At 36.1% G+C, this 23,401-nt stretch overlaps 2 protein-coding genes and 1 pseudogene across 4 annotated transcripts; all 3 read left to right on the top strand.

The window, feature by feature from the left end:
* The first annotated feature begins 1,625 nt into the window (after positions 1 to 1,625).
* LOC137818905 (putative disease resistance RPP13-like protein 1) lies at positions 1,626 to 7,382 on the top strand. 2 transcript variants are annotated; one of them, XM_090297016.1, is made up of 3 exons: positions 1,626 to 5,388; positions 6,117 to 6,307; positions 6,563 to 7,382. In XM_090297016.1, the coding sequence occupies exon 1, from the start codon at positions 1,752 to 1,754 to the stop codon at positions 5,325 to 5,327; it is 3,576 nt and encodes a 1,191-aa protein (XP_090153142.1). In that variant the 5' UTR covers positions 1,626 to 1,751; the 3' UTR covers positions 5,328 to 5,388; positions 6,117 to 6,307; positions 6,563 to 7,382. The 2 variants fall into 2 exon arrangements, with proteins under 2 accessions (XP_090153142.1, XP_090153141.1); XM_090297015.1 differs by having other exon boundaries at positions 6,400 to 7,382.
* An 8,421-nt stretch (positions 7,383 to 15,803) lies between these two features.
* On the top strand, positions 15,804 to 21,062 carry LOC137818891 (putative disease resistance RPP13-like protein 1; annotated as a pseudogene). Its single transcript, XR_016517757.1, has 4 exons — positions 15,804 to 19,589; positions 19,825 to 19,999; positions 20,170 to 20,239; positions 20,594 to 21,062. The product of XR_016517757.1 is annotated as a putative disease resistance RPP13-like protein 1 (transcript).
* An 889-nt stretch (positions 21,063 to 21,951) lies between these two features.
* LOC150023372 (putative disease resistance RPP13-like protein 1) lies at positions 21,952 to 22,791 on the top strand. Its single transcript, XM_090297821.1, has one exon. The coding sequence runs from the start codon at positions 21,952 to 21,954 to the stop codon at positions 22,789 to 22,791; it is 840 nt and encodes a 279-aa protein (XP_090153947.1).
* Positions 22,792 to 23,401: the final 610 nt, after the last annotated feature.

Genomic DNA, 23,401 nt, shown 5'->3' with positions numbered 1-23,401 from the left:
ATGTAAAAATCTGTATGTAACTAGTGAATTTTTTTGTAGAGAATTGATAAACTAGCAAGGATTGTTTTCAGTGAAATCTGATGTTTTCAGCTTTGGAGTTCTAGTTCTAGAAACCATTTGTGGAAGAAAGAACAACGGATTCTATCTGTCAGAACATGGTCAAACTCTTCTTTTATATGTGAGTCATCCCTCTGGTCTGATTAACCAAATATCAACAATACTAGCTAACTGAAGTATGACAGTATTATTCACAAATTAATGACAAATACTTGTAGGCTTGGAGAACATGGTGTGAAGGAAAATGTTTGGAATTGATGGATCCAATGCTGGAAAAATCCTTCAAAGCCAGTGAAGTTGAGAAGTGCATTGTTGTGCGTTCAAGAAAATGCAACATACAGACCAACCATGTCAAATGTTGTTGTTATGTTAAGGTGACAACATAACATTTATTGTTTTTTAAAGATTTGATTTTTTTTTTTTTAAGTGAAATCAATCAATTATTTCGATAAAATGAATCGATTTTAAATATGATGATTTCTTCTGTTAAAGAGAACATAATTTATTTTCAGAGATCAATCAATTTATTAGCAGGCTCCAACGTTTATGTGAGTAGGTATGGTGATAGGTGTGGGTAAAACTCTCAATGAAGGTATGTTATATATAGTTTGAACAACTTGTGAGTTAAATCAATTTTAATTGTGAATCTGGTAAATGAGTTTCAATCCAAAATTCATCTTCTTTTGTTTCTATTAGTAGAACATTCTTAGTAAGTTAAACTGTTATTATGTAAACAAATGAAAAGAAAAAATCAAATATATCTTTGTTAGGATAATCAATAATGTCAGCTGCTAATATATTAAGTGCACAAATGAGTGAAACAATAATCAATTATAGCAAAGATCTAAGAGTCTATAAGTTTGGGTTTCTTGAACATAAATTTTACACATTTCCTACATGCAATACACAATATCTTGAACACTTCAATTAAGTTTTTTTTTTAGTTAATATTATCAAGTTTTAACCCTCTCATTTCACGGTTGATTTATTTTAAGTTTGTTTGCTTCCTCATTGAAATAATCAAGTTTTTCTTATGCAACCCCTTTAATCTGTTGTGGAGGAAATTCTGAACAAACAGAGCAGGTCATTGTGAGAAAATTGCATTTAATCTCAACTTATCTAAACCAAAAAAAAAAAATCAACTTTCATGAGATTTGAACAAAACAGTGTCAAAATGATAAATTTATATTATTTTCTAAAATTTGTTCATTTTATTACACTTTATGAATAAATTCAATTATATATATACATATATATTAAAATGAAAAAATATCGTATTAATGCTTTAAATTTTATCCTCCTTGAATAAATTCCATCATCATTTTAATATAACTTTAACTGTATCAATAAGGAATTTTGATTTTAGTATATCTAAGATATTTATTGATTTATTATTTTTATACTATGGTTAACTTTTCTAAATAAATTTGAGCTAGCTAGAGTAATAGAATCATGACTGATTCAACACTGTCACTGTCTAAATAAAAGAAAAATTGGATTTAATATACGGAGTTCAGATATTTTCAGAACATTATCCAAACTCAACTAATTTACACACGTGATCGTATTTGTGTGGTCCAGAAGAGTAAAAAACAAGGATTGAAGTGAAGCCATCGTGAAGAAAATAAATCTCACCTTCACTCCAACTTTCACAATCCTTTGTTCTCTTTGATTTGGCCACTTCCTTTCCAACCATGCCAGTCCTTGAAACACTTGGTGGTGCTCTTTTTGGTGCTGTTCTCCAGCTCCTGTTTGACAAGCTTGATTCTCATCAACTTCTCCACTACTTTCGTGCGAGAAAGCTCGATGTGAAGCTGCTGAAAAAGTTGAAGAGGAAGCTGATGGACATCAATGCTGTGATTGATGATGCAGAACAAAAACAGTTCACTAATTCATTGGTCAGAGAATGGCTTCATGAGGTCAGAGATGCATTGTATGATGCGGAGGATCTGTTGGAGGAAATAGACTATGAATTCTCCAAAACTCAGTTGGAAGCTGAATTCCAGTGCAGTGCTAGCAAGGTAAGCAGCTTTGAATCTGAGATGTTAGAACTCCTAGATGAACTAGAATCTCTCTTAAACCAAAAGATTGTTCAAGATTTCAAAATTTCTAGTGGTTTTGGATCTGGGTTGGCTAATAACGTTTTAGGGAAAAGAAATGAATCCTCATCATTGGTGGCTCAAGAGGTTATTTTTGGCAGAGATGAGGACAAACAAATTATCCTTAATTGGCTGACATCAGACAATGGAAATCATAACCAGCTTTCAATACTTTCTATCGTGGGTATGGGCGGCATGGGTAAGACCACACTTGCTCAACATGCATACAACGACCCAATGATAAAGGATATATTTGCTATCAAAGTTTGGGTATGCGTTTCTGATGAATTCGATGTTTTCAAGTTAACCAGAGCAATTCTTGAGGCAATTCATAAGTCAACTGATGATAGCAGAAACCTAGAAATGGTTCAAGGACGATTGAAAGAATCTTTGACAGGAAGTAAATTTTTCCTCGTTCTGGATGATGTGTGGAACGAAGACCGAGACCAATGGAAATCATTGCAAACTCCTCTTAAATATGGGACTAGGGGAAGTAAAATTCTTGTGACAACACGCAGTAACAAAGTTGCTTCTACATTGGAGTCAAACAATATACACCAACTAAAGCAATTACAAGAACATGACAGTTGGCAAGTTTTTGCTAAACATGCAGTGCAAGATGACGACTCTAAGTTGATTTTTGAGTTGAAGGAGATTGGAATGAAGATAGCAGGAAAATGCCAAGGACTGCCTTTGGCCCTTGAAACGGTAGGATCTCTATTACAGTCAAAATCATCTGTTGCAGAGTGGGAAGGTGTACTGAGAAGCAACATGTGGGACTTACCGATAGAAAATAGTAAAATCATCCCTGCTTTGTTGTTGAGTTATTACCATCTCCCTTCTCATCTTAAGAGATGTTTTGCTTATTGTGCGTTATTTCCCAAAGATCATATGTTTGACAAGGAGGAGTTAATTCTCTCATGGATGGCTGAAAATTTTCTACAATCCTCTAAGCAGAGTAAGTCTCCCGAAGAAGTAGGTGAACAATACTTCAATGATCTATTCTCAAGGTCATTCTTTCAGCAGTCAATTTGGTACAACAAAACAATTTTTGTGATGCACGACCTTCTGAATGATTTAGCAAAATATGTTTCAGGTGAAATGTGCTACATGTTGGGTGTTGATAGACCAGGGAGCGTACCAAAGACTACTCGTCACTTTTCAATGGTAAAGAATCCTATTGAATGTGATGAGTATAGGAGTTTACGTGATGCTAAAAGGCTACGAACATTTATGTCCATATCTAGCAATTGTGGGATGTCAATACAAGAATTGATCTCCAACTTTAAGTTCTTACGACTTTTATCTTTGTCTTCTTGTCATAACATAAAAGAGGTGTCTGACACTATAGTCGATCTTATACATCTTCGTTCATTAGACCTTTCATACACATACATAGAGAGACTTCCCGACTCAATATGTTCACTCTATAACTTGCAAGTGTTGAAGCTCAACAATTGTAATCTTTTGAAGGAGCTGCCCTCGACTTTGCATGAGCTCACTAAGTTGCGCCGTCTTGAATTTAAGGGAACTACTTTAAGAAAGGTTTCAGTGCTTTTAGAGAAGTTGAAGAATGTTCAAGTATGGACAGGTGGGTTTGAAGTTGGCAAAATTAGTAGTGAGTTCAGTGTTCAACAACTAGGACAACTTGATCTTCATGGAAATCTATCACTTTCAAATCTTGAAAATGTTGTGAATCCATGTGATTCATTAGCAGCGGATTTGAAGAATAAAACACATCTTGTGGGGCTAGATTTAAGATGGGATTTGGAACGAAAGAATGAAGAATCAATAAAAGAAAGAGAAGTACTAGAGAATTTGCAACCTTCTAGACATTTGAAGCAGTTGTCAATCTTTAACTATTGTGGCACACAATTTCCAGGTTGGTTATCTGAAAAATTTCTATTCAATATGGTGTCCTTAGAGTTATACTATTGTAAATATTGCCAATGGTTGCCTTCCCTTGGACTTTTGACATTTCTCAAGTACTTGGAAATTGACGGCCTTCATGAGATAGTGAGGATAGATGCTGATTTTTACGGGAATAGCTCTTCTGCATTTGCATCCTTGGAAACGTTGAAGTTTACTGATATGAAGGAATGGGAAGAATGGCAATGCATGACGGGTGCTTTTCCAAGTCTTAAAGAACTTTGGGTGACGAATTGTCCTAAACTGAAAGGGCACTTGCCAGAGCACCTTCCTCATTTAAGGTTTCTATTTATTGAGCGGTGCGAACAACTTGTGACTTCGACTCCCAGGGCGGTAGAAATTGAAGGTGTGAAGATGGAGACATCTTCATTTAATATATCACAACTCCTCGTATCTAATCCTCCTCTTGAATCCTTGTGTATTGATTCTTGTCCAAGCATGAATATTCCCATAAACCATTGCTACAATTCCCTTGTAGAATTAAATATCATTCAATGTTGTGACTCTCTAGCGAACTTCCCTTTAGACTTATTCCCAAAACTCCGCAAGCTTGATTTACGCAACTGTCGTAACCTACAGATAATATCACAGGGGCACCCTCATCATCATTTGAAGAGTCTGAGAATTCGAAAATGCTCTAAATTTGAATTATTTCCCGATGAAGGATTATTTGCACCTCAACTAGAGACATTTTTGATTGAAGGATTGGAGAAATTGAAATCAATGCCTAAACGCATGTCTGCCCTCCTTTTATCTCTTAATTATCTGAAGATAAATAATTGTCCAGGAGTGAAGTTGTCTGACGGATGTCTGCCATTAAATCTAAAACACATCCATCTCTTAAATTGCTCCAAAGTTGTTGCCTCACTAAAGAAGGGGGTTTGGGGAACCAACCCTTCTATAGAATCCTTGTCTATTCAAAAAGAGGATGTGGAGTGCTTTCCGAATGAAGGTTTGCTCCCAGTCTCCCTTACTCGGCTACACATAAAAGATTGTCCAAATCTTAAGAAACTGAACTACAGGGGTCTCTATCACCTCTCATCTCTTCAAAAATTGTTGCTCAGTAACTGTCCAATACTCCAACGCTTGCCAGGGGAGGGTTTGACGGAATCCATTTTACAACTCGAAATTACAAACTGTCCGTTGCTCAAACAGCGGTGCAAGAAAGAAGAAGGCGAAGATTGGGAAAAGATTGCTCACATTAAAACTATATGGCTTGATATGGAAGCAGTAAACATATAAGATGAAGCACAAATTAGAAATTCCTAAGGCACCAATTCTCATATGCCTACATTTTCATCAGGTGCCAATTCTCCACACTATCTTTTAAGCATTTCAAATACAATCTTATTTGGTGCAAATACTTTAATCTCTAGTTCACCACTTTCTTCACGCATCAACTTCTTGTCTATGTTATTTAAAAATTAAATAATTGGTAGTTAAAACCTTGATTGCTAATTAGATACCAATTTAGAAACTATTTAACAATAATAGAAACTAATTTAGAAACCAAATTTTTGTTTAGTTTTTAAAATGGTCTCTAATTTAGTTACTATTGCAACTAATTATTTTGATATCTAAAATTGATTTCTATTTCACGATTTTCTTGTAGTGCATTAAGTTAAACAATCGATTTTTTAAAAACAATTTTTAAGTTAAACAATCGATTTTATTAGTCAATTAGGTAGAATAAATTACCAATCATTAATAATTGACTTTAGAAACAATTCTTACATCTATTTTACGTGTAAAAACACCTAATAACCAATCACTTCTCATTAAGTCTATGGTTGTACATTATTTTTAATATATTACCAGTAAATAAAATGGAATGAGTTTACACGAATTAGTGTTAAAATTTGAAAAATAGGTTTATCAAATCATAAAAATCTTTTTTTTTTCGACTTTTATTTGAATGATTAGAAAAGACAACATCTAAACTGTATCTGTACCCTTTTTTCCAACTTTGTACTCTTAAAACTGTTAATGACTTGTAATGTTCAAATTCCTTTTACCTACTTGAGTTGACAGATGATGAGAAAAGAAAACAATGGAAAGTAAGATTAAGCATTATCAATGGAATAGCAAGAGGTCTTCTATACCTTCATGAGGACTCTCTACTCAGGGTAGTTCATAGAGATCTCAAAGCTAGCAATTTGGATTGGCAAGGGCATTTGAAATTGGACAGAACCAGCAAATACAAAGCGAGTAATGAGCACTTAGTAAGTTTTACTTATACCAAACATATCTTATCAGTAGGACTTGTGAATGCATACTTCAGAGAAATTAACAAAGCTCTATTGTTTTGAATTAGTGGATACATGGCTCCTGAGTAAGCTATGCAAGGATTGTTTTCAGTAAAATCTGATGTTTTCAGCTTTGGAATTCTAGTTCTACAAACCATTTGTGGAAGAAAGAACAAAGAATTCTATCTGTCAGAACAATATTATTCACAAATTAATGAAAAATATTTGTAGGCTTGGAGAACTTGGTGTGAGGGAAAATGTTTGGAATCCAATGCTGGAAAAATCCTTCAAAGGCAGTGAAGTTGAGAAGTGCATACACATTGATTTGTTGTGCGTTCAAGAAAATGCAACATACAGACCAACCATGTCAGATGTTGTTGGGATGTAAGTCGAAGTTGTAAACTCCAACCAATCTAAGTGTGAGATAGACCCTGACAAGTAGGAAGTTGGTTTCTGATAGAAGTGAGCTTAAAAGGAGCAAACAGGGGGAAACCAAAGTCCAAAAAGGAGCGAATGGAAGATGCTGCATTGAAGTGATTAATTCTGTGACAAGTGCTACAATCGTGCCACTGCAAGCTGGGTAGAAGGAATGTCAATGAGGTGGTGGGGATAACCAATATTTTGGTGTATTTTGATGGTTTTGTAGCTGCAGTTTGCAGTGCTTATAGCATTCCAATACAAACACGGTGCTAGCTGGAATAGGATGTCTAGCTTATGCAACAAACATTATCTATCTATTGCTTCTGGGGTGTTTGTTCATCTCTTTATTCTTGGAGATTCTTAATGTGGTTTGGTTTATGTAAAAGGATTGGGATACCCCTTTTGTATCCCTCTTAATTTAATTTCATTCTTTGTTGATAAAAAAAAATGTCAGATGTTGTTGTTATGTAGGGACCGACAATATCTTGAAGACTTCAACTAGGTTGATCATCCCCCTATTTGCAACATGATCTGGAATATTATGTGTTTTTCTAGTTAATGTTATCAAGTTTTAACCCTCTCATTTCACGGTTGATTTATTTTAAGTTTGTTTGCTTCCTCATTGAAATAATCAAGTTTTTCTTAGTAACACCTTCAATCTGTTGTTGAGGAAACTCTGAATAAACAGAGCAGGTTATTGTGAGAAAATTGCATTTAATCTTATAACTTATCTAAACCAAAACCTCAAGTGTTACCTTTTTTTAATTCATTTAATTATTTATTGATAAAAAAACAAAAAATATAACTAAAAATGTACCGTCTAACAGAAAACTCAACTTTCACGATTTGAACAAAACAATGTCAAAATGATAAATTATCAAAATTTTAAAATTCTTATATTTTTATATAAAATTTGAAATTCTATCATTTAAAAAAAATATCAAAGTTATTCTTATAAATTTAAATCTAAATTCTTATAAAGAATTTATATTATTTTCTAAAATATTCTCATTTTATTACACTTTAAATTCAATTCTATATAGACATATATATTAAAAAGAAACATATCGTATTAATGCTTTAAATTAAGAGTTCAGACATAATTAAGGTTCCTTGGATTTAATATAAGGAGTTGAGATATTTTCAGAACATTATCCAAACTCAACTACTTTATGCAGAACACTCAAAAACATTTGCATCCTTTGGAAACGTTGTGGTTTACTAATATGAAGGAATGGGAAGAATGACATGACAGGTGCTTTTCCAAGACTTCAAAGTCCTTTTGTAATTAATTGTCCCAAACTGAACTGAAAGGACACCTGCCAGAGCACCTTCCAATTGAAGGTGTGAAGATGGAGACATTTTACATTAGAAGATTAAATGTAAGTAAATGTAATTATCACACGGATCATTGTTATCAATGATTGAGATTTACTCATGTAGTTAGTTATTTAGACATGAAACACCATATGAATATTTTATAATCATTCAGCATCTTTTATCATATATATCAATACTATAGGATATTTTTTATTTTTCCCTGTCCTTCCTTTTATAGTGAGCATAGCAAATAAGAAAATTCTAATGCCTGCCTCAGACAATAGGGAACATGTTTGTGTTCCTCACAAATTCTCATGGACAATATCTGCTAAGTGTCAGATTAAATAGGTCAAGTTTTAAAAGTAAATAAATCAGTAAGATCAATAAATTTTTTAGTTCCTGTTACTATATATAGCTAGTTATTTCTGGAGCAGGGGATAATTTGACCACACTGGTTTCGGATCTGTGTTTGGCAGCTTGAGCAAAGCCTTATCCTGGAAGAAAGTTAAGAGAAGAAGATTCAAATCTCTAAAAGTAGAAGAAACTAACAACAGAAGAAGCCAATGGCCATTAGTATAGGCTTTGATAGTATGGTCTCGAACAAGCTGCAGTTTTAAGCAGTGAGCGTGGCTTTTCTTTTGGAGCCAATGATTCACCAAGCTTAACCTCCTGCACTAAAGCTGGATGAAAAGCTGCAGAAAGAAATACAAAAATGCAGCAGAAATTGGTGAAGGAATAACTCTTAGTTTGATTCTTTCTTGTTTCTTTTTGTATGAGCGATTGCAGCTTGGTTTTAAGCAGGGAAGAGCCTTAAGAAAGTAGATGATTTGTATTTTTGTATATGTTTTTTTTATCTGTTTCTGGGTTGGAGCATCTGAAATGTTCAGTTTAATTTATTTTATTTTAGACTGATAAAAAAAATAGCTAGTTATTTTTTATACTGAATGATCAATCACTAAATATCACCGGATAGAACTAGGAAGAAATGTCACTTAATCTCAAAAGCAGTTCTGCACATACAAATAATTAGATGTAGATGCAGTCTCAAACTGTGAATTTCATCAGACTTGAGAAACTATGACCAAGATTCAAACCACACATTACTATGTAAAGTTCTCTACATTGTTTACAAACAAACAGTGATGCAAAAATAGCATATGGAAGAAATCAAAATTCTGCAAGTTGTGAACGAACCCCTTAGACATGCAAACATGGGCAGACTTGTACACTTGAAAATTTGAAGCTCGAAATGTAATGTGTTGCAGCTGGGTCAGTCGGGCATGTAATGTATGTGACTTAATATCTGATCCAATTATTTCCATTACATTGGATTCAATGTCTTCATCCTGAGGTCCTTTAATATTACCACATTCACAACTATAATCAAAGTCCAAAATAAATCAGTGACATCATACTTACCTTCAACAGGAAAAAGATTGTTCATATCACAGACAAACCACAAATATATTAAGACATTTCATATTGAAGAATTGGAGAAATTGAAATCAATGCCTAAACTCATGTCCACTCTCCTTCCATCTCTCAATCGATGAGGAATGTTTGCCATCAAATCTAAAAAAAATGAGTCTCTTCCGTTGCTCCAAAGTTGTTGCCTCACTAAAGGGGGCTTGGGGAACCAATCCTTGCATAGAATATTTGTGTACTAAAGAAGAGGATGTGTAGTGTTTTCCGAGTGAAGGTTTGCTCCCACTTTCTCTTATTACTCTATACATATATGATTTTCCAAAACTTAAAGAAACTGGATTACAGGGTCTGTGTCACCTCTCCTCTCTTAAGGCATTGGTTATTCATAATTGTCCAATACTTCAATGCTTGCCAGAAGAGGGTCTGCCTGAATCCATTTCAGTACTTAACATTGCACAGTGTCCGTTGCTTAAACAGCAGTGCAAGAAAGAAGAAGGCGAAGACTGGGAAAAGATTGCATTAAAACTATATATATAGCTTGATATGGAAGAAGTAAACATAAAAGACAAAGCAGAAAGTGGAAATTCCTAAGGCACGAATTCTCACATGCCTACATTTTCATGAGGTGCCAATCCTCCACACTATCTTTGAACCATTTCCAATACAATCTTATTTACTGCAGATATTTTAATCTCTACTTCGTCACTTTCTCCACGCATCAACTTCTTGTCTTTGTAATATTTTATTATCGATATTCTTGTCTTTGTAATATTTTATTATCGATATTCTTGTCTTTGTAATGTGAGTGTGATGCTGTTTTATTTTATTTTATTTTTTGTGATTTTTTCCATTTTTCAAATGCAGATATTTCTGTGAGGTTGGAAATTGGAGTGCAGGTTCAGTTTCTGTTTCCAGAATGAGGGCATGCGTTGAAAGAAAGAATGGAATTTGAAGGAGAGGAAGTTCCTGAAGGTGCTCCTAACTAACAGGTAACTGAAGTTGGCATTGGCACTGTTTATCATTAGTGGTTAAGGAATTGCACTGCAAGCTTAATTGGGCTCAAGGAAAACAGTCAGAGGGATACACTCTGCAGGCAATTATAACCCAAATCAACAAAATAGTCCATTCTGCAATATTTATACCTGGATGAAGAGGCATTGATTTTTGCATATTTTAAACCTATGTTGTTTTCCATATTTAATTAAAAACACCAAATTATGAGGATATTGTTGGGTGAGGTAATGCCAGAGGTCACACTAATTTAACAGCAAAATAAATTACTTGTAAAATGTCTGATGAAAAAGTCCTTTATTGTTTGGGATTATTAAACAAACAATAGAGTTGTCTTCCAAAGAAACCTAAGGTGAACACTAAGCACCAAGACCAATGTTTGATTTATATTGCTCACAGCAAGGAGATGCTTTTGCAAACACTAAGCTCACTGTATCACAGGAAAAAAGGCATTTCCTTGTGGCTTACTATATTATTAATATTTTCCATAATTTTGAGCTAATCATGTAAGATTAATAGTAAAAATCTGTTGCATAGAATGTTTTATAAATACTTCACAGCAACCTATAACCACACATCATCACTGGGAATTAAAGTAGTTTAATCATCAGTTAGCCATCCAAATTCACTAAATGCATTAAAGTAGCTATAGAAATCACATTTCATAGTTTTGCAAATATATCACTTTCTTTTCTATAAAATTGTAATTATAAACATCTACTGCTTTTTTTTGCCATCAGCCTTTATTGACATAAAGTCATTTTGTATATTAGAGTAAGAGAGTATCCGAATGTGTATTGATAGTAATTGTTATACTTAATCTAGTCGAATTTTGCTATATCATAAGTTAAGTATAGTGACATGCATTCGTAAAGGTTTTAAAATAGTTGTACATGTTAAAGCGATTAAGAGGCAATAAGTAAAGTACTCATAAAAATATAAAGTGTTTTAATGGTAAGGAAAGTTAGCATATTACAGACCATTAAATGTTTAAATTACTTCTTTCTTAATTGGCCATCGATCACGGTTTTACCCAGGTCTAAGGTAGAGAGGTCAAGGGTTGGATGTACTACGGCTGTTTGTTCCAAGGCCATCTCAAAGCCAGCCAAGAAGGATCGGGTAGCATCATCTTTTAGGGATTCGATCTTCTTGGTGGCACCTTCTTTAGATTTTCTATCTCAGATAGCAGCTTGTTCCTCTCTTCGAGTAGGGCTTCTTGAGTTTTCTCGTTGTAGAGATGTTCAGCTTTCTGGCGCAAGTTTTTGAGTTGGTTGTTCTCTGTTTTGAGGTGGTCTATCCTCTTGCGGAGCTCTAGCATCTCCTTGGACTTCTGTTCTTCAGACGCTTGGCGATCTTGAGCTTTGTCATCGATCAAGCAAGCCAAGGCAAATGATTGACTGAACAACTTCAAAGAATCGTGACGAAGGAGATCTTTACCTTGAGCAGATAATCTGGCTTTATCTTCAGGAATGAGAAAGGAGGCCTATTGTGAGCAAGAGTGTCGAAACCAACATCCCATAAGCTCTTCATGTGGGAGCTTTCAGCCTCACACTCTTGGATGGTGACTGTACTGATTCATCCATGGGCGTTGACCAAAGTCAACACTTGGTGGAACCCATCAAGGGCGCAGGGAAATGAGAAGGAAGATGGTCAGGCCTCGGGCGTTGACTGGGTCCAAACCAAGGGGTACTTACATCCGATGGGCGCTACCTCCGGATACCCACGGGTAGGAACGACCATGGAGGAGGCGGCACCATAGGACGCGCCCATAAATAGGAAGGGCACCCCTCGATACCCACAGGAAGGAGTGACCGTGGAGGGGGCGGCATGGTAAGAGGCGCCACAGTAAGGGCGTGGAGGCCTCGGGCCTCGGTACCTCAGAAGAGTAATAAAGAGAAGAGAAAGGTGGCTTCAAAGCCATACTCTCAGTACCAGTAGGGAGAAACTCGACTCGTGAAGTACCCATGCATGAGGCGTAGAGACGCGGCAGTGCACGCCACCTTTGGAGAATGACTGGGACAGATACGACCCAGAAGAGGGCCACGTCCCAGAGGGTAATCTACATGCATGGTACGAGAGGAAGGCAGAGATACTCCCAGGGCGAGTGACTAGAGGTTGGGCGCATGAGTTGGCACCCAGGTAGTCACCCCTCACGCCAGATGCACTTCGAGGAAGGGAAACTTACGCGTTGGGATTTCCCTAAGTTGGGTTACAGCGTCGTAAGGCCTCCTCCCCGAGTTGCATTTAAGTCATACGTGACACGTGGCAGAAGCACTGAAACTCAAAGTATATAAGCTTTTCAGAAAGCTTAGTGAGGTATGTTTTGAATCATTTGCACACTTACACACTGTACGAACGAGTGATTTGAACGCAAGAGAGAAGTTAGTTAGAAACCAATTACGCACCTTCAGAATATTGTAGTTGTAGTGTTTCGATACGGAGGTGCACGGTGTTTACTGCCATACTGACTTGAGCGTCGGAGTGCAAACGGTCGCGAGGGCGCCCTTTGTTCTCTCTGTTTCAGGTACTTACGGCGGCGAAGGGTGGAGATTTGGAACAAAGACGAAGGAGTCCTTGATACGCGAGTCTTAGCTACGCACGAAGCACGATCTGGTTAACCGGCAGGACCAGTGACAAACTCCTGATATGGAGCTCGACCATCCGAGTTGGAGTGTTCAGTGGGGGGAGCGACTTCTCGTCTTTTTCCCTTAAAAACAAGGCCCGAATTGGTGTGCTCGTCCTCATCGGATGGGGTGGGAGCAACCTCGATCAGGGCCTTCCTTTTTTGAGTTTGAGAATCCTTGCTAAGGCTGGTAGCAGCTCTCATCTTTCTAATACGTTCAACCATCTCTGATTTCCTGATGTCGGACAACATCCTTTATGCAAAATAGTGGTTAAGCACGGTAATGGAGTTTATGTTACCAAAGGTATGAAACGAGGAGTACCAGTTTAGGCTTTCAAAACACCAGGAAGGTACTCTTTGTTCAAGAGGAAGGAAGTGTCAAAAACAACCTTTAGGTTCGTTAAGAATTCGCATACTCCCTGATCTCGTGGGGACAAGTCGTCCAGGCGTCGAGCACTCTGGAATCTTGGTTCAGGGGTCCAATATAAAGGAAACTCATCCAGAAGGATCGGATCTCCTTTGGTAGCTCGGATTTTTAGGAACTTGCCCCTGAAATTTTTGTAAGAAGACTGGAAAAGTGTGAGCAAAGCTCTTCCAAGGGCACCATTTAAGGATACCCATAATTGGCAGCTTGAATGTTTGGTCTCAAAGAAGTAAAGGAAAACTTCCACAGTCGGCGAAATTCTGAGTTGTAAACACAAAATAGTAAAGGCACAAATAAATGCCCCAGCTATTCAGATGTAGCTGGGCAAGAGCTACGTTGAGCTCGGTTAACAATTCATTTTCAAAAATCGACAAAGGAAGACGTAAAAGGATTTTCTTAAAAAAGGTAGCATAAAAGAAACATAATGGACCCTCGGGGTCCGAGGATTCATTACAACATACGGGCTCATCTTTCCTACACTCTGCTATTCTTACAAACCTATCGTGCCTCTTACCAAAGGTGCAACCACTCTTTCTTAAACCCCTAATACGTTCATAGGTGGTATAGAAAGAGGTTTCTTTAAAAAGGTCCGTTTTGGCCCAAGGGTACATGGCTTCATAGCGGATGTAGAGAAAAAAAGGGGAAATGGATGTTTTGAAAGTGTGGAGAAGTTGAAACGATAGGAAATGTCGATTGTTGATGCCACGCCACGTGGACGCTGCATATTTAATCTGATAAGGTGTCCCGTCAGGAGCCGCTTCGGCAATCGCACCTCACCTACTTTATGAGGAAACGTCGCATCAGCCATCGAATGCTAGAAAGCCTCTTCGGCAAGTCAAGCTCCGCTCGAGCCTGGGGCTTGTGTACTGGACAGGGGTGCTCGGGACTTCGGTCCAGGCATTTGGGTATGATCGGCTCAGTTTTGGGCCCAAAAGCAGTTCATGAGCTCGCCCCAACTTTAATGATAAGCACGATTTGGAATAAATATTGAGTTTAGTCATATGTTAATATGAAAGCCGTTAGTTGAATATATATGTTAGTATATATAAAGCTGTTAGTCAAATATCTATGTTAATATATGTAAAAGTTGTTAGAATATATGAATAAAGTTGTTAATTAAGTAGTCAGCACCCGTGAATAAAATTGCACGAGATTCTCTTTTGCTGTTAACACCGTGAGAGAAGGTGCCCGTAGGCAAAGTATTTTTTTGTTGTATATGCTTTCAGTTAAGATTATATTCTTGTGAGTGAAAAATGTTAAAGGGATAACTATAAAAGGGGCTTGAGACCCCGATAAAAGTATGTTGTTTCTGAGTAATTTAGAATGGAACTGATTACTTATTTTGTATGCTCTCACTGACTTGATCGTCAGAGTGTGATCAACACGTAGAACCCCTCTGTCCCAACGGAGTCACATTCCAAAGCATCAAGAGAAGACAAATCAGAAGCGGAGCTCTCCATCCAGTCCAACCGGCGAGAAAACAAAGAAACCTAAGTTCAACACTAAGCACCAACCAATGTTTGATTTATATTGCTCACGGCAAGGAGATGCTTTTGCAAACACTAAATGTGGTGACGACAAAGCTAGAGTTTATAGAGATAAATGTGAATGTTTCAACATGATCCAATCGCATACTTCTCACACAAGACTTTAACAAGTGCAGCGCAAACAAATTTTTCGAAAGTATAATGGTAATGTTGGGTTATTTTCATATTTATTTTAAATTATTTTTTTATGAAATTAGGCATGATTTTCTATTATAATATAAATTAATTATCAAAAATATGAAACGTAGTTTATATGTTTACTAATATTTATTTCTTATACATTTGATTAGGGAGAGGTATAGTAACTTCAAACTTTCATATACTATTTTTCTTCTTTTCTTCCTTTTGCTTTTTGGCCAAACGCCATCTTCAAGAAAGTGAGCACACGTTGTGATGTGATGCCTGAAATTACGGAAGATGGTGAACCATTGCGGTTTTATTTTATTCATCACTTAGTCATCTAAATTCATAGATATCACATTTCATAGTTTTGGCCATCAGTGCTTTATTCACATAAACTCATTCTTAATAAGGAACCACTTCTGCTAAAAGAAAGAAGAAAATGGGAAATGAATCCATTTCATAGTCATGTAAGATGTTATAAGTGGGTTCGGTGTTTTTATTCATAAAGTAAGCCTTTGAAAAAGACTCATTCACTAAAGTTGGTAGAAAATATTATGTTATGAAACCCACTTGGTGCTGTCGGAATAATCAACTATCACTCACTCATTAACTTTTCTCACTCCTTCATTCACTTAACTAAGCTGCACTTCCAATTTTCACAACCCTTTCTTCTCTTTCATTTCCCAACTTTCCCTTCCAACCATGCCAGTCCTAGAAACACTTGGTGGTGCTCTTTTTTGTGCTGTTCTCCAGATGCTATTTGACAAGCTGGATTCTCATCAAGTTCTCGACTACTTTCGTGGGAGAAAGCTCGATGTGAGGCTGCTGAAAAAGTTGAAGAGGAAGTTGATGGACATCAATGCTGTGATTGATGATGCAGAACAAAAGCAGTTCACTAATTCATTGGTCAAAGAATGGCTTGATGAGGTCAGAGACGCGTTGTATTATGCGGAGGATCTGTTGGAGCAAATAGACTATGAATTCTTCAAAAGTGAGTTGAAAGCTGAATTTCAGAGCAGTGCTAGCAAGGTAAGCAGTTTTGAATCCAATATGATAGAACACCTAGAAGATCTAGAATCTCTCTTAGACCAAAAGCTTGTTCAAGATTTCAAAATTTCTAGTGGTGTTGGATCTGGGTCGGGTAATAATGTGTCAGGGAAAAGAAATGAATCCTCATCGTTGGTGGCTGAGGAGGTTATTTATGGCAGAGATGAGGACAAAGAAAAGATCCTTAATTGGCTAACATCAGATAATGGAAATCATAATCATCTTTCAATAGTTTCTACTGTTGCTATGGGCGGGATGGGTAAGACCACACTTGCTCAACATGTATACAACAACCCAATGATAGAGACTAAATTTGCTATCAAAGCATGGGTCTGCGTTTCCGATGAATTTGATGTTTTCAAGTTAACCAGAGCAATTCTTGAGGCAATTCATAAGTCAACTGATGATAGCAGAAACCTAGAAATGGTTCAGGGACGATTGAAAGAATTGTTGAAAGGAAAAAGGTTTCTCCTGGTTTTGGATGATGTCTGGAATGAAGACCGAGACCAATGGAAATCATTGCAAACTCCTCTTAAATATGGAGTTAAGGGAAGTAAAATTCTTGTGACAACACGCAATAACAAAGTTGCTTCTACCTTGGAGTCAAACCATATACACCAACTAAAGAAATTACAAAAAGATCATAGCTGGCAAGTTTTTGCTAAACATGCAGGGAAAGATGACAACTCTAAGTTGAATTCTGAGTTAAAGGAGATTGGCATGAAGATAGTTGAAAAGTGCCAAGGACTGCCTCTGGCCCTTGAAACGGTAGGAGGTCTCTTATAGTCAAAGTCATTTGTTGCAGAGTGGGAAGGTGTACTGAGAAGTAACATATGGGACTTACCAATAGCAGATAGTAAAATAATCCTTGCTTTGTTATTGAGCTATTACCATCTTCCTTCTCATCTCAAGAGATGTTTCGCTTATTGTGCGTTATTTCCCAAAGGCCATAAGTTTGACAAGGACAACTTAATTCTCTCATGGATGGCTGAAAATTTTTTACAATGCTCTCAACAGAGTAAGTCTCCAGAAGAAGTAGGTGAACAATACTTCAATGATCTATTATCAAGGTCATTCTTTCAACATTCAATCACAAAAGACATAATGCATAACAAACCATGTTTTGTGATGCACGACCTTCTGAATGATTTAGCAAAATATGTTTCTGGCGAAATTTGCTACAGGTTGGGTGTTGATAGACGAGGAAGTGTACCAAAGGCAACCCGTCACTTTTAAGCTATAATGAATCATAGTGAAGGTCATGAGTATTGGAGTGTATGTGATGCTAAAAGGCTACGAACATTTCTTTCCACATTTAGGACTTGTGGGATATCAATACAAGAGTTGATCTCAAACTTTAAGTTCTTACGACTCTTATCTTTGTCTTGTTGTACTTACATAGAAGAGGTTCCTGACACTATAGCCGATCTTATACTTCTCCGTTCATTAGACGTTTCAGGTACCATTATAAAGAGGCTTCCCGACTCAACATGTTCACTTTGTAATTTGCAAGTGTTGAAGTTGAACACTTGTCTCAATTTGTGGGAACTGCCCTCGACTTTGGATGAACTTCCTAATTTGCGTCGCCTTGAACTTAGGGGAACTACCTTAAGAAAAGGTCTAGTGCTTTCAGGAAAGTTGAAGAATCTTCAAGTATGGACGGGTGGGTTTAGGGTTGGAAAAAGTAGTAATGAGTTCAGTATTCAACAACTAGGACAACTTGATCTTCATGGAAAGCTATCAATTCAAAATCTTGAAAATATCGTGAGTCCCTATGATGCATTGGCTGCTGATTTGAAGAATAAAACATATCTTGTGGGGTTAAATTTAGAATGGAATTTAAACCGAAACAATGAGGATTCAATAAAAGAAAGAGAACTACTTGAGAATCTGCAACCTTCCAGACATTTGGAGCATTTCTCAATCCTGAACTATTATGGCACACAATTTCCACGTTGGTTATCTCATAAACTTCTAATGAATGTGGTGTCCTTAAACTTGGATAACTGTAAATATTGTCAATGATTGCCTTCCCTTGGACTTTTGACATCTCTCAAGGACTTGAAAATTACCGGCCTTCGTCAGATAGTAAGGATAGATGCTGATTTTTACGGGTTTAGCTCTTCTGCTTTTTCATCCTTGGAAAAGTTGAACTTTGAGGATATGACGGAATGGGAAGAATGGCAATGCATAATAGGTGCGTTTCCAAGTCTTCAAAGTCTTGTTTTGTGGAATTGTCCCAAACTCAAAGGGCACTTGCCAAAGCACCTTCCTCATTTAAAGCATCTAACTATTCAGCAATGTGAACAACTTGGGGCTTCAGCTCCGAGGGTGGTAGAAATTGAAGGTGTGAAGACGAAGACATCTTTATTTGATATGATAGGGCTCCTCGTATCTGATACTTCTCTTGAATCCTTGTATATTTATTCTTGTTCGAGCATGAACATTCCCATAAACCATTACTACCATTTCCTAGTAGTATTGAATATCAATCAATCTTGTGACTCTCTCACAAACTTCCCTCTAGACTTATTCCCAAAACTCCGCCAACTTTGTTTTAACGAATGTCATAACCTACAAATGATATCACAGGTGCACCCTCATGGCCATTTGAAGATTCTGACAATTCAAAAATGCTCTGAATTTGAATTATTTCCCAATGAAGGATTATTTGCACTGCAGATAGAGAGAATTTGGATTGAAAAATTGGATAAATTGAAATCATTGCCTAAACGCATGTCTGCCCTCCTTCCATCTCTTATATTTATGTATATATATGATTGTCCAGAAGTGGAGTTGTCTGAGGGATGTTTGCCACCAAATCTAAAAGAAATGTATTTCTTGAAATGTTCCAAACTTGTTGCCTCACTAAAGAAGGGGCTCCCGGAAACCAATGATCCTTCCATCAATGATCCTTCCATAGAACTTTTGTCTGTTCAAAAACAGGAAGTGGAGTGTTTTCCAAGTAATGGTTTTCTCTCTTTCTCTCTTACTGAGCTACGCATAAATGATTGTCCAAAACTTAAGAAACTGAACTACAGAAGTTTCTTTCACCTCTCCTCTCTTCAGAAATTGGTTATTCATAATTGTCCAATACTCCAATGCTTCCAGAGGAGGGTCTGCCCAAATCCATTTCAACTCTCCAAATTGAATGTTGCCCATTGCTCAAACAGCGCTGCAAGAAAGGAGGTGAAGACTGGAAAAAGATTGCTCACATTAAAACTATATTGGTTGATGGCGAACAAGTGAACATAAAAGACGAAGCAGAAATTGGAAATTCCTAAGGCACCAATTCTCACATGCCTACATTTTCTTGAGGTGCCAATCCTCCACACTATCTTTGAATCATTTCAAATACAATCTTATTTAGTGCAAATATTTTAGTATCTAGTTCACCACTTTCTCCACGCATCAACTTCTTGCCTTTGTAATGTTTTATTATCGATAATCTTGTCTTCGGATAAACCCCAGTCTGAGAAAAATGTGAGTGTGATGCTGTTGTATATTTCATTTTCTTTTATTTTTTGTGATTTTTCCCATTTTTCAAATGCAGATATTTCTGTGAGGTTTGAAATTAGAGTGCAGGTTCAGTTTCTGCTTCCATTGGCTTAATTGAAATGAGGGCATGCGTTGAAAAAAATAATGGAATTTGAAGGAGAGGAAATCCCTGAAGGTGCTCCTAACTATTTAGGTGGCTTGACTTTTGTGATCAGTAGAACACTGAACTGGTAACTGAATTCTATATGTTTTTATAGCCTTCTCATATTTTTCTTTGCTTTGCTTGTTTAGAACTTTGTTTACAGTGTATTCATTGATCTTCTTTTATCCTCCCCTATCCCATTAATTTTGATTTTCATATTTCTGAATCTTTATATATTTTTGTTCTGCAAATTTACAGTTTGGAAGGTGAAGAAGCAGAAGATCTGATTAACGCAATGGTGGCCGTGTCACTGTATAGCAAGAAAACGGTTAGATTAGTGCTTATAATTTTATAATCAGTATGAAACTTAGGAACAGAGCTTATAAAACCAAATGAGTTGTTTGGTACAGCATAGGCGTTCAGTGAAATGAATCTCCATTGTTAGGTTTGAGAAGACATGAGGCTACATGTTTAGTTTAGATAGTATTTGAATAGAATGTTGAGAGTCTAGTGATGGTCTCCATGTTCGGTTTTTAAAAAATTTCATCCATAGCATAGCAAAAGTGGGCATCCTGCAATACATAGCCCTCCTGTAATGGCAGTTTACTCATCCTTGTACTCTGAAGATTCCACTCTACTGTTATGTCAGTTCATAAGGGTTTCTTTATTTGTTGTTATGCAGTTCCAGGTATTGAGTTAAAGCAGCAACCAAATTCACAGATTGCCAAGAATTGGAATCTTTAGTTGGGATATCAGAAGTTGGCATTGGCACTGTATATCATTAGTGGTTAATTGGGCTCAAGGAAAACAGTCAGAGGGATGCACTCTGCAGGCAATGATAACCCAAATCAACAAAATAGTTCATTCTGTATTATTTATACCTGGATGAGGAGGCAATGATTTTGCTACCAACATAACATAGGCGTATAACTTGTTTGGATAAAGACAATTTTTTGGTTCTTGTTTTTTGCTACTGCCCTTCATACCAGTTTTTATCATGAGGAACTGGTTAGGCCAAATTTTAGACCAGTTAGGAATGAGATTAGGGGAGTTCTATTATTGTAATCAGAGTAAGGGATTACTCATCTTGTTTTCTACTAGGGTGAAGCACCCCTTTTTATTTCGTATTAGTTTTATTCTTTTGACTGATAAAAAAAAATTCAAATGATATTTTAAACATATACATGTTGTTTGCCATATTTAATAAACAACCAAATTATGAGGATATTGTTGGGTGAGGTAATGCCAGAGATCACACTAATTTAACAGCAAAATAAATTACTTGTAAAATGTCTGATGAAAAAGTCCTTTATTGTTTGGGATTATTAAACAAACAACAGAGTGGCCTTCCAAAGAAACCTAAGGTGAACACTAAGCACCAAGACCAATGTTTGATTTATATTGCTCACGGCAAGCAGATGCTTTTGCAAACACTAAGCTCACTGAATCAAAGGAAAAAGGCATTTCCTTGTGGCTTACTATAGTATTAATATTTTCCATAATTTTGTGCTAATCATGTAAAATTAATAGTAAAAAATCTGTTGGATAGAATGTGTTATAAATAATACTTCACAGCAACCTCTAACAACACATCATCACTGGGAATTAAAGTAGTTTATTCATCAGTTAGCCATCCAAATTCACTAAATGGATTAAAGTAGCTATAGAAATCACATTTCATAGTTTTGCAAATATATCACTTTCTTTTCTATAAAATTGTAATTGTAAACATCTACTGCTTTTTTGGCCATCAGTCCTTTATTGACATAAAGTCATTCTGTATAAAGAAAAAAGAAAATTGGAAATGGACACTTGGGTGTCTTTATTCATAAAGTGAGCCTTTGAAAAAGAATAATTACTAAAGTTGATAGAAAATCTTATGCAACCCATGTAGTGCTGTCGGGAATAATCAACAGCAAGCCATCTCCAACAAAATACTCACTCATTAACTTCTGTCACTTCTTCATTCACGTAACTAAGCTGCACTTCCAATCTTCACAACCATTTCTTCTCTTTCATTTGGCCACTTCCTTTCCAACCATGCCAGTCCTAGAAACACTTGGTGGTGCTCTTTTTTGTGCTGTTCTCCAGATGCTATTTGACAAGCTGGATTCTCATCAAGTTCTCGACTACTTTCGTGGGAGAAAGCTCGATGTGAGGCTGCTGAAAAAGTTGAAGAGGAAGTTGATGGACATCAATGTTGTGATTGATGATGCAGAACAAAAGCAGTTCACTAATTCATTGGTCAAAGAATGGCTTCATGAGGTCAGAGATGCGTTGTATGATGCGGAGGATCTGTTGGAGCAATTAGACTATGAATTCTCCAAAAGTGAATTGAAAGCTGAATTCCAGAGTAGTGCTAGCAAGGTACGCAGTTTTGAATCTGACATGTTAGAAATCCTAGATGATCTAGAATCTCTCTTAAACCAAAAGCTTGTTCAAGATTTCAAAATTTCTAATGGTGTTGGATCTGGATTGGGTAATAAAGTGTCAGAGAAAAGAAATGAATCCTCGTCGTTGGTGGCTGAAGAGGTTATTTATGGCAGAGATGAGGACAAAGAAAACATCCTTAATTGGCTCACATCTGACAATGAGAACTATCATAACCAACTGTCAATACTTTCTATTGTGGGTATGGGCGGGATGGGTAAGACCACACTTGCTCAACATTTGTATAACGACCCAATGATAAAGGGTGAATTTGCTATCAAAGCCTGGGTCTATGTTTCTGATGAATTCGATGTTTTCAAGTTAATCAGAGCAATTCTTGAGACAATCCATAAGTCAACCGATGATAGCAGAAACCTAAAAATGGTTCAGGGACAATTGAAAGAATCGTTGATGGGAAAGAAGTTTCTACTCGTTCTGGATGATGTCTAGAATGAAGACTGAAGTCAATGGAAATCATTGCAAACTCCTATTAAATATGGGACTAAGGGAAGTAAAATTCTTGTCACAGCATGCAGTAACAAAGTTGCTTCTAAGTCTCTAAATTCATCAACCAACTTCATATTTTTCCATCAATTTTCTTCATCCATTTTACCCACACAATGCATCCATAAAACTACAACGTATAAAAAATTACAAAGAGTTACGTAGATTCAACATAGGACTACATTATTTCCAGTTTGAAAACAAATAATTTTTTATTTTATTTCTTAGAGTATGAATAGGCTGGTTTTTTCCTTCTAAAAATTAGAGCAACAAGAAATTATTTAGATAAATGATGAATAAAAAATATTTTTTAATTTATTTTTTTGTATTATATTTTTTAATTTATTTTTTCGTATTATAAACAACGAATAAAATTAATAGTAATTAATAATAATAATAATAATAATGTATCATTAAAAGAACAAATAAAAAAATAAAAAAATAATTTTAAATTTTAAATATAAAAATATTTTTCAAAATTGAAAAAATATAATATTAATTCAAAATTGATTCATATTATTTTGTACAAGTAATTATTAATATAAATTTAATAATT

The sequence above is a fragment of the Phaseolus vulgaris genome, chromosome 11 (assembly GCF_051622355.1).
Source record: "Phaseolus vulgaris cultivar YP4 chromosome 11, ASM5162235v1, whole genome shotgun sequence".
In the NCBI taxonomy this organism is placed as follows: Eukaryota; Viridiplantae; Streptophyta; class Magnoliopsida; order Fabales; family Fabaceae; genus Phaseolus; species Phaseolus vulgaris.
Note: the sequence above shows the minus strand (reverse complement) of the source record. Positions and strands in the feature narration are given on the sequence as shown.

Coding starts and splice junctions, on each gene's coding strand:
- LOC150023372 (XM_090297821.1), top strand. CDS start 21,952: ATGCCAGTCCTAGAAACACTTGGTGGTGCTCTTTTTTGTGCTGTTCTC.
- LOC137818905 (XM_090297016.1), top strand. CDS start 1,752: ATGCCAGTCCTTGAAACACTTGGTGGTGCTCTTTTTGGTGCTGTTCTC.